Here is a 12220-nt window from a genome sequence, read left to right on the forward strand (position 1 = left end):
TGATTTCCTTCATATTGGGAACTACCAATACTGATGGGTACCATCTTTGTAGTTTATTATCATAAAGATTCAGTGAGAACAGTGAGAGGTACAATGACCTGCCCAGAATTACATAGCCAGGTTGTATCCATGGCTCCATTCCTTGGACCTGAACAAGGAACTACCTGGTTTCAAGGCTACCTCTCTATTCAATACACCAAAAAAAAAAATGAAAACAATAATTACAAACAAAAAAAGTCATCCTAATTCATCTTTGAAATACAATAGTCAGCAAATAACACTATATAATTTTAGTGGGATTTGGCATTTTAAGAATAGGTAAGTAAAGTTATAGTCCTAGATATATGGAAGGTTCAACATTTTAGTTAAAAATAGTCCCTGATAGTCTTGGTCACCAATGTGTTTTCTAGCAGTTGAAAAACTATATGGTAGAGGGAAAAAAAAATCAATGGTCAGACAAACTTTAAAGAGAAAGATTGTGTTTGCTCCTTAAACTGTTTAAAAAAAAAACCCATAGTCACTGACCCCTTAAATCTCAAACCAATTACAGATATTGTAGTACCATCACTAATTACATGCTGAGAGCATTAATTTAAAATGGCAGTTTCAATTTTCATTTCATCAAGACAAGGCAGAAAATGAAGATGCATAGTAATTAGTTCATGTGTGTCATACACCTGAAAGATTATGAGGAAACCATGCTCATTATAAGTGAGTTATAAGCAAAGTACTCAATGCTTTCATTTGAAGGACTGCATATAAATAAAAGAATTAAGTGACAAAGGAAATTAATAATGAGTGCTCAAACACAGAAAAGTTGGGACATGGTTAGAATCCAAAGAACTTCCTAGTATATATTTTTTTTCTTTTTGAAAATGGGTATTATTTAAATTTTTCTTTTACAATTATTTTAAAATTTTTTAAGTAACAAGACTTTTTATTAATAATCTGTGCCCCAACACTTCAATGAACAAATTTAATCATTGAAGATAAAAGGTTGAATGTATTTAAGAGAATGAATGTAAGAAAATTCAAGCTATGTAGTATTTGCAAAACTACCAAACTTCCAGCATTTAATAAGTATAGACTATGCATTTTCTTTTGTTTTCATTCCACAAATATGGAACCTCCTCTAATGAGTCCAACAGTCTTATTCACTGTCTCTTTCTTGCAGTCTCATTCTCCCATTCTATAAGAGGGAGGGATTATTTCATGATTCTAAGTGATGAAATAAAGGAATCTATTTAGACTTTTTATTTACCTCTGGCTATAGTTATCAGTCCCGAAGCTCCTACTGTTATTTCAGCCGATGTTTTGTGTCTCATTAACTTGAAGCTATTCATGGGAAATGCATAAATGTTAAGGTTCAAAGTACACCAAGTAGAAGATAAATTCCCTAAAGTACACATTGGAGCTGAAAACAAAATTGGGGGTAAGGAAATAGAGGAAGAAGTAGCCTATATTTCAGTTGCCATATATGTGTCTGGAACAAATTTAGGTCTTCCAGTCAGGCCTGCAGTTCAAATTGGTACAAGGTGTTTCAAATGCAAATCTGTGAAGGAACCAACCTACCATCTGTATTCCATATTTATTTGCTAGCTGCTGTGGTAGACAGAATACTGGGCTCAGAGTCAAGTTCAGAGAATCAAGTTCAAATACCTTAGCCATTTATTAGCTATAGACCATTCACTATTCTTTTAGCGTTAATTCCTCATCTCTACAATTAGGGTTTGGACTCAGTAGCTCTTTTGGTTCTTTCCAGATCTAAATTTGTGATACTGTGATTTAGTATTTGAAAGAAGAACTTCTCAGTGAAATTATAGGCTATGAGAGTAATTTGACTAAATCTTAAAACTGTAGCTTTTAATAAAATTTGTAGCATAAAGATGGTGGAGGTACATTATCTTCGGATTTCTCTTTTAATTAGTGAAACAACTTTTTTGGTGTTCATGATTACTAATTGGATTCTCCCCATCCCCTCCCTATCTTATAGGTACTTTAGGAATATAACTAGGCTATCCCTGTCATTAGCTTTTATATATACATATATATTTAAGAGGAACTCTCTCTCTCTCTCTATATATATATATATACATATATATATATATACATACATATATTTGTATACGCACATAGAGATATGCACATATACATACATATATAATATAATTATGCATATATAAATATTATCATATAGTACATGTTCTCAGAGATGTGAATGACTAAGAACTATTTAATTTTTTAAAAAATTAAATGAATAATTCATTAAACTGAATTACTTAAATTTAAAAAAATTATGTCCACAAACAGAAATAGACCTACATATACACAAATCAAATACATGGATGGCCACACAACAGGTGAGCCTCCCATCTATGATTTCATTGGTACAGGAAAGAGCCAGCAAGGAAAATTCCCCCATCAAAGATGTAGCTTGCCTTTTGTTCTGTATCTTATAGATTAAAAATCTTTTCTGAAAACACTGAGAAATTTAGCTACTTTCTAAATGTCACATAACCAGTGTGTCAGACGCGGGGCTTGGCATCCAACCTTCTAGCCAACTGGACACACTGCTTTTCATATATAGTAACATACAACAAACATTAACAGAGTATCAAATGCTTATGGACACTTTTCAGAGTATCCTAGTACATATTAGACAGGAGAGCAATCTGGAAGAAGTCCTAGTTTCACATCCTGAAGAGAAGACAATTCATTTTACTTATCTGGAATACATTTTTTTCATATTTACAAAATAAAAGCATTCTCTACTTAATCTCACAGGAACAATTCAATAATACTTATAATTCATTTAAAAGTCTGTAGGAGAACAATTAACTGAGGGTCAAAGTATATCTAGAGGAGGCAATGTAATCTATGACATCAATAAAAGCTCCCACTTGTATATGACAGTGCTGGAAAAAAACTCTTTCTTGTATATTATTATTTCATTTGGTTCTCACAAAACCCTGTGAGGCAGGAGGCAGCATGACAGTGTAAAGAGAAATTGATTTGGAATCAGAGGATCTGGGTTTTCCTCCTGATTCTTCTAACTGCTAGTTGCATAACTTTGGAAAAGTCACTTCATCTCTCAGGGCCTCAGTTTCCTCATTTGTAAAATAAAGGAGTTGGGCTAAATCATCCTCAAGTTCCCTTGCAGCTCTAAATCCTGTGTAATGAAAATACTATCATTGTCATTTTAAAAAGGAAAGCACTCTTTCTCAGTAAAGTTAAATGACTTCACACAGCTAGGAAATGGGAGACCTAGGCTTAAAGGCCAAGTCTTATCTTTAGTAAGAAAGTTCTGAGTTCAAATTTGGTTTCAGACAACTTACTAGCTCTGTTGCCCTGGACAAATCACTTCTTTTTGCTTCAGTTTTCTCATCTCTAAAATGGGGATAATAACAGTCTACCTCTTAGAGTTGTGAGGATCAATAAGACAATATTGGTAGAGTGCTTAGTGCTGTGTCTGGCACAGAGTAAGCATTATATAAATGTTAGCTAATCATCATGATCATCATTTTATTGTTGTTGAATTTTTTCAATTGTGTTTCATTCTTTGTAACCCCATTTGGGGTTTTCTTGTCAGAGATAACTAGTTTGCCATTTCTTCCTGAAGTTTATTTTATAGATGAGGAACTGAGAAAAACAGGGTTAAGTGACTTGCCTAGGGTCACAGAGATAGTAAGTGTCTGAGCCCAAATTTGAACTGATAAAGATGAGTCTTCCTGACTCTAGGCCCAGTGCTCAATCTACTGTGCTATCTAGCTGTGATTATTATCATTAGCTCTTATTATTTTAACTTCAACTCTGTTAGTCTGTATTTTACACCATACAATTTGCCTGAGTCTCAAAACAAAGACCAAGAAACAGAGATTTAAGATGATGACTAACCATGTCACTTTTAGTAAATCACCACCACTTGGAAGTACCATAGTTTCTCGCATATGAGTATAAAAGAAATACTGCAAGTGAAATAGTTAACTATGAGGAGAGAGTTTCTGCATGGGATCAGGTTATAGCCTTGATAACATATTATATAATTTCTTTTTGCATGCTAAACTGCTTCATATTGGCAGAAGGAATACAGCAAATTTATATCCTTTTGAACTTTCAAAAGTTGTCCATCAGTGAATATCAGTGTTAAATGTCAACACAGCACTAATGAATGCTAATGAATGACTTGGATAAAAAAAGCAATCTTTTGGCATCTTCAAAAACCTGATTTTAAGCCCTAAAGCTTCTAGTGTCTTTAAATGCCCTCAATAGAATCTTACTCCAGAAGGTAACTTCACACTTTCAAATATTTCTGTGTTAGAAAGGTTAAAGTCAATATCACCTGCAAACTAAACACTCCTCTTTTGTTTCTGACAATGGATAAAAGTCATTCTATTAGTTTATCACTTGTCTTCATCATTCCAAAATTACTTTGGCAATTGGTTTTTGTAGATTTTTTTCTTCCACAATTCCATCTGTTACCTGAATCCATGGCCACCTGTCATTTTCTGCTGCAGTCCAAGCATTTACAAGCCCCTTCTTGTTAAGTCGTGCATAGTAAGGGTACCATTTTTGCAGCCCAAAAAGTGCTCGGTGGGTAGATGAAGCTGTGATTTGCTGGTTGGATATGATCCCTCCTTCAATTCCCAAGGGGCCAGAACATTCTAGAAATAAAAGCCAAGGGAAAATGTGAGCTCACCTCAAACAAAAATTTATACTTACATTACCTTAATAATCAATTTAATAGGGGGGGGCAGCTAGGTGGCCCTGGAGTCAGGAAGACCTCAAGATACTTCCGACCTCAGACACTTGACACTTACTAGCTGTGTGACTCTGGGCAAGTCACTTAACCCCTGTTGTCCTGCAAAAAACCCAAAACCCCAAAAACCCAAAACAACAACAAAAGTAATCAATTAATAGATATTTAATAAGCACCCACTCTTGTCCAGGCACTGTGCTAAGTGCCATGGACATAAAATGAGGCAAAAGACAGTCTCTCAAGGAGCTTAATATCTAATGAGGGAGACTATGCAAACAAATATATGCAAAGCAAGCTATAGAAAGTTTATAATGGAAAATAATTAACAGCGTGAAGCCGCTAGAATTTTTGTTTTTTTATTTATTTGTTTGTTTGTTTGCTTATTTATTTATTTATTTATTGGTGGGGCAATGAGTGTTAAGTATCAAGTGTCTGAGGCTGGATTTGAACTCAGGTCCTCCTGAATCCAGGGCTGGTGTTTTATCCATTGCACCATCTAGCTGCCCCCTAAAAGGCACTAGAAATTAAGAAGGATTGGGGAAGGCTTCCTGCAGAAGGTAGAATTTTCGAAAGTCAGGTGTTGGAGCAAAGAGAGGGCATCCAGGGATAGGGGACAGCCAGACAGAATGTTAGCTTTGAAAGAGTGTCTTGGGGCAGTTATATGGTACAGTGGTTAAAGCACCGGCCCTGGATTCAGGAGTACCTGAGTTCAAATCCGGCCTCGGACACTTAACATTTACTAGCTGTGTGATCCTGGGCAAGTCACTTAACCCCCATTGCCTGCAAAAACAAAAAAAAAACCAAAAAAACCCACAAAAACAAACCAAAAAAAAAAAGAGTGTCTTGTTTGTGGAACAGTCAAGAGGCCAACATCACTGGATTAAAGAGTTAAAATGTTAGGGAGTAAATTATAAGAAGACTGGAAAAGTAGGATGGGGCTAGGTTATTTAAGGCTTTGAATGCCAAACAGAGGATTTTGTATTTACTCCTGGAGGCAACAGAAAACCATGGGATTTTATTAAGTAGGGAGTATACATGTGACACAATAATAAACATATCTTAGGAATGGAAGGGGGCCTTAGCTATCTCATTTTAACCACAAGGTTTTTTAAACCCTAATTTAGCACCACAGACCATGACAATTCACCCCCTCCCACAATCTATAGCATTTATTGACTGGACCATCTATTTGATATGTCCTAGGATCAGAGATATAAAACTAGAAGTGGTCTCCTTGTTCCCTATTTTGCTGGTGAGGAAACTGAGGCCCAGGGGAGTTGAGATTTGTTTAAGGGTCATACATGGTAATAAGTATCAGAGGTAGGAGGGTGAACCCTATTCCTTTGATTACAGTGTTAGTGTTCTAGGAGTATTGCCATTCATAGTTACTTATTTTTAATCTATTTTCTATTCAATCAGATTGTAAACTCTTTAAGGAACAGACTTGGAGGCAGGTAGGTGGTGCAGTGGATAGACCAATGGCCCTGGATTCAGGAGGACCTGAATTCAAATCCGGTGTCAGACACAACACATACTAACTGTGTGACCCTGGGCAAGTCACATAACCCCTCATTGCCCTGCAAAAACAAACAAAACAACAGAAAACACAACAAAAAACCCCCAAAACAAAAACAAAGGCACAGACTTTATCTTATAGTTAGTTGGATGCTTATTATACCTGACAATAAGATTGATACATTCACATTTTTTTCAGGCATTTAATCATTTAGATATGGAAGGACTCTTAAAGGCCATTTAATCTAAAGCCCTCATTTTACATGTGAAAAAACAGATACCTAGAGAATATCTGTAAGCTATCAAGGCTTGGTATACATCACACCACTAGTATGTTGTAGAAGTAGAATTCAAACTCAAGTCTTCTGACCCAACACCTAATACTGATTCCACTGCATCACCTTGCCTTCCTGGTGGCATGCCTTATACAGAAGAAATGTTTGCTGATTGTTTAATGATATGGTAGTTTGGAGTTTTTAATTAACAGGTGTTTTTATCATGTCAAAAGAAACATTCTACAATTCTAAAGATACTTGCAATCTAAAACTTTATATCATAAATAAAATTGCTAATGCTTAAGCAAAAAGGCAAGTATAGATTTTAAGTCACTTATTCTCATTCTTGTTTTTCATAAGGTGGTGGGTTTTTTTTTGGGGGGGGGGCAATGAGGGTTAAGTGACTTGTCCAGGGTCACACAGCTAGTAAGTGTGAAGTGTCTGATGCTGGATTTGAGCTCAGGTCCTCCTGAATCCAGGCCTGGTCCTTTTTCCACTGCACCACCTAGCCGCCCCATTTTTCATAAGTTTTGATATGTGATATATATGACAAATAAGTCAGGCAACATTGACAAATTAGATACCATATTGAACATATCTGGCTCTTTTTATACCCAGATTTGCATGATCTTTGAGGGAAAAAATGTACCATTATTTTACCTTTCTTTGATTAGTCTACAATTCACAACTCTCTTCTTCTATTTCCTAATTTTACCTTAAATTTATGGTCAAGATAAATAACCTGAAATCTTACCATAAACATATGGAATACTAAGTGATCATTCCTACTGGTCAAAAACACATTTTCAGCTTACTGAAAGCAAACATTTTAACTCAGACATTTAAATTCCTAAAATAGGTATGAAGGGCAAAATACCACTTTAAACAGTCAAGGTTTTATATCAGAAGATACACTTGAAATTCTTAATTTTCATGTGAAATTTCAGATGAGCAGTTAGGTTTTCCTTTTTAAGCCATAAAAATGGAAGAAAATAAGCTTAGTCAAATGACAGATTCGAAAGATATCTGAAATAAAGAGATGTGACTTGAGGAAAAGTACTGCCTCTTTTTCCTCTTCCATGAAGAAACAGGTACAGAATAAATTAAAAAAAAAATTTATGACTATTTCCATAGTGAACTAAAATAATTTGCAAAGTTGAAACCTTAAATTTAATAACATAAATTGGAGCTTCTAAGAGAGTATTTCATTATTACTTTTAAAAGGTATTGTTGCAATTTAAGATTATTAGTGACAATCATTGAATAGCTTTGACTTAATAGCAGTGATGGACATTTTTCAGTCCATAAAGATTTGATGGTAAATATGTAGCTAAAATAATGGTGGTCAAAAGTGCCTCAATGGGGTCACGATATAGTCTATTAGGAAAATTTTATCTCAGTGGAAATAATTCATTTCCAATAATGGAAGAAACAAAATTGGGTTGAACATATGCCTCCTTCCTTCATCTCAATGAGCAGAGGGCTGCTAACACTTGTGGCCTTTCATCTTCATGAATTTAAAAAAAACCAAAACAGATGACATGAGTAGACAGCAATAATGGTTTTAATCAATGTTTAACTGGTTCTGTGACTTCATGGATGTGGACATTGCCTCCAACAGTAGAGAGTTCAAACCATTCATTCCTATGCTCCTTGAATCACTCTTGATCCTACACACATACACACACACACACACACACACACACACACACACACACACATCCCTAATCTTCCATAGGAGGTAAACACAATGTATTTGGGGCCATGCTTTAGCTTTCCTATCAGTTCACAAGTGCCTTGAAAGGATGCAAGCTGAAAAATTGTTATTCCTAACTCATTTCATGACCAGCCCACCTTACTTCCTGACAATACTTCTCTCTGGTGATATAATTTATGCCACTTTTCCTTCACATTTCTCCACCTGGAATAAGTTAAGACCTACTTGTAATCATCATGTGCTTTTGATATTTTCTTTAGGTGGCATGCAACTTTAATTCTTCCTACAATATGGAATTTTGTGACGTAGAACATCACCAGAATAATATTAATATTCAAAAGATAGGTTGCTGTTTCAGGGAGAAACATTGGGTTAACTAAAAGCTCCACATTATTTTCCAAAGGCAAGCCAGTCCTTGGTCTTGCTTCTGTTTGGTTAAGAGGCTATCTCATTAGCCAACTACAGCATCTGCTCAAGTTATATGTGTTAAGAGGTGAAGATGCCTATGTATTATGTTATGGATCAATGATATAAATTGTCCATCCAAATCCATTTCATAGTCTGACTAAATAGAAATCTTCATCCACTTGGTTTTTCCTATATTAATAGAAAAAACTCTTTTATATGATTAAAGATCTGATTTAGGAGGCCCTGGAATCCCCTGGACCTTAATTCAATCAGTACAATGTCACCGATCCAACAAGAATATCTGAAAGAGCTCATTATCTATACAGAAGTCCTTTTGTATACAGATTTTGCATTGTACATACTCTGATGGTGACAAGCACCTGAGCAAGCATACCTTTCCATCTTTTATAACTCATATGGTATTAATATCCTCAGTGCCTGCAAAGTTATATCCTTCAAAGTATCTTTTTATGATTTAACATAAAGACATGTTGCCAGAGAAGAGCTTTTAAAGCAACATTTTGTTCTGCTGAGTCCAGTGCTTTTTATAGTGGGTAAACTATAAATAGAGTGAGATTTTGTGTTCTTCAAATCCTTCAGCAAATGGTGTCACTTTAAAGACAGAGTCATTTATTGAATATTTTTTTGAAAGCTTTTCTTTCTTTTCTCATACTTTCATTAAAGACTGGGCTATCCTTCAAGAAAAAAATAAGAGAAGTGACATAGACCAATATCATATAATTAATCTAACTGTAACCAAACCTTGTTAAATGGGATTTTGATAAAGAAAAATGGATTCATGAAGATACAACACACACTATTAGTATTTTCTAAGAAAGCTTAGCCAATATAAATCAATTTCACAAAGAGAAGACCAAACTAGTTGAGAAACTGCCTCAAGAAGCAAAAACATCTCCTTAGCAAACATGTAGACAGAATAACAAAGTAACATACTAGTTAAAATAGAAATTTATTTCTAAAACATTACATAGGAAAATGGCATAATGAATATCTCATGAATGAACAAGAATCAGTGGAGGAAACAATAAATTAATAGAAAGCCTGCAGAGATACTTCATTAAACCAATTTATGCTGAGGGCATTTAAAGCAGAAATAAGAAGGAGGGAAACAAACATAAAAAAATGGAAAAGATCTGCTAAGATCTATAGCAAACACTCTCATCCAGCAGTGCCAGTGCAGACACCTATATCACAGACTCTGGTGTGGGTCATGTGCTGCATGAGGAAGTAGGAATGACAGTAAACAATACAAAAAGGAGAAGTACAGTTGAGTTAGAACAATTAGCCATAGAAAAGATCAATGTTGTAGTCAGCCTAATTTTGAAGGCTTTAAGGAATCTATTGAAGAGATATATGAACAAGTAGAGGGTATTAAATACTTGAAGACAATCACCAACTTTGCTATTACTATAAAAAAGTGATCAAGAAAGTCTTAAACATACTAATTAATAAAGATGTCACAATTCATTTGAAATAAAAAATAGGTATCCATTACATGCAAGGTATTATGATCAGCACAAGGAATACAAAGATGAAAAGCAATCTAGTCTCCATATTTAGAAAACATAACCTAATATAGGAATATGAAATATTTTGTTGTTGTTCAGTTGTGTCTGACTCTTCATGACTTTATTTGCGGTTTTCTTGGCAAAGATACTAGAGTAGCTTGCCATATCATTCTCTACCTTATTTTACAGATAAGACACTGAGGCAAAAAGGATTAAGTGACTTGCCCAAGGACTCACTAAGTATCAGAGGTCAGATTTGAACTCAGGCCTTCCTGACTCCAGGCCTGGGTACATTACTGATTCTACCACCTAGCTGCCTATGAAATGTAACAACAGTCAAATAAATGCTTCTTATAAAACTGTGAACTTGCCAAGCATCAACTTGATCAGCTATTGGACCAAAAGATGTAAAGACCAACAACTGCTGCAACATTTCATTAGATATTTAACACTTTGACAAGATCACTTTTGAAGTCCTTGAATAAGGAAGCTGTGTGGTTTTCTCACAAGACTTTTGTTAAAAAGAAATAAACATATACTATATTCCAAATTCAAAAAAAGTTAAACTCAAGAAATTCTAATGCTGATACTTTCCTAAAAATAGCAATTCTTTACAGATCATGTATAAGAGGCTTGTGCATAATGCTATGTCCCTGATATTCATGGGTCATCCTAATGGGTCCTCTGGGTATGCTTAGAGTACTTGGTAAGGTAAAAGTTCATTTATTTCAACTTTCCAAATACCTAGGGAAGTTAGCTTTCTATACTCAAGTGCAGAACTACAAATTCTTCAAGGAAGAACAATGACAGTAGCCTCTAGCTGCAGTTTGATTGACCACATTTTCTGCATTAGCACAATATATGTTAAAGCATCACAGAATGTTAGGGTTAGAAGGGACCACAGATGTCACCTATTCTAGTCTATTACTTCTCCAACTTAAGATCCACCTTTTGCAAGAATACACCTGGTGATAGGAAAATACCTGCTTCTGAGCGAGGACATTAGGCTGGTAGATAGCTCCATTATGAAGAAGTTTCTTTCTTTCCATACATCAAGCCAAAATCTGCATTTTTACAATGTCCACCCATAGTTGCTAGTTTTTCCTTTGGTGCCAAGTGGAAGAAAGTCTATTGTGTTATTTTTGCAGGGTAAACAATCCAATCCCATTTTTAAAGCCAGTCTTTATATGTCACAATCTTAAGGCTCTTCTTTTAATCTCTCCCTTCTAGACATTATCCAGTTTATTAATGTCCTTCCTAAAATGTGGTGCTTAGACTAGCTGTGTGACCCTGGGCAAGTCACTTAACCCCCATTGCCCCACGAAAAAAAATACCAAAAATGTGGTGCTTAGAATGAACTAACATATTTCCTCCTCATATCTCTTCTGGAGTCCTGGACAATTTGACATTTCTAATGTTGCCTAATATCTGGCTTTCATATCACATTGTTGACCAATATTGACCAGTTTTCCAGCAACAGCCCTCTATGTTTATTTTTCCTTTTTTAAATGTATGAATAAAAGAGTACAGAGGGCAGGCATCCTATTTAGTAATCTATACAGAAGTACTTAGGCTGTTGTTCCTGCCTGAGTAAACATAACTCTTACACTCTGTATGGACAAGTATGAGAAGAAGGCCTCCTTCATTTTGGGTTGATCCTCTATGGTTAATTTATAGAATGATATAAATAAGAATTACACAGCATGGGCAGGTAGTATGGGTCATTAATTATAATATTGGAAGTAGTAGGCAAATCAATGCAATCAAAGATTTATTTGAAAAATTTAGTATGGATATCTGTGGAAGGTAGTTGAATTCAAATTCTCAGTCTCAATTACATATTCTCCAAAACATGATGAATTCAAAATAATTATAGACTTCTAGCTGGGATTTTTAGTAATGTTATTAAAGTGACTATATCTTGAATTGAACTAAATACTATTTTGACTCCAACCCTTTTTAACTTGTTAGCCACTATTTTATGTATGTGATTGTAAGAAGTGATTTATTGATACAAATG

At 34.9% G+C, this 12220-nt stretch overlaps 1 protein-coding gene across 1 annotated transcript in view; it reads right to left on the reverse strand.

Moving 5' to 3' along the window:
- The window catches only part of EDIL3 (EGF like repeats and discoidin domains 3), a 580643-nt gene that overhangs the window by 193621 nt on the left and 374802 nt on the right, over positions 1-12220 (reverse strand). The window contains exon 6 of the mRNA XM_043978117.1: positions 4480-4661. Within this exon, the coding sequence (XP_043834052.1) occupies positions 4480-4661 (182 nt within the window). The remainder of the gene's footprint in view (positions 1-4479; positions 4662-12220) is intronic.

The sequence above is a fragment of the Dromiciops gliroides genome, chromosome 1 (genome assembly GCF_019393635.1).
Source record: "Dromiciops gliroides isolate mDroGli1 chromosome 1, mDroGli1.pri, whole genome shotgun sequence".
Classification (NCBI taxonomy): Eukaryota; Metazoa; Chordata; class Mammalia; order Microbiotheria; family Microbiotheriidae; genus Dromiciops; species Dromiciops gliroides.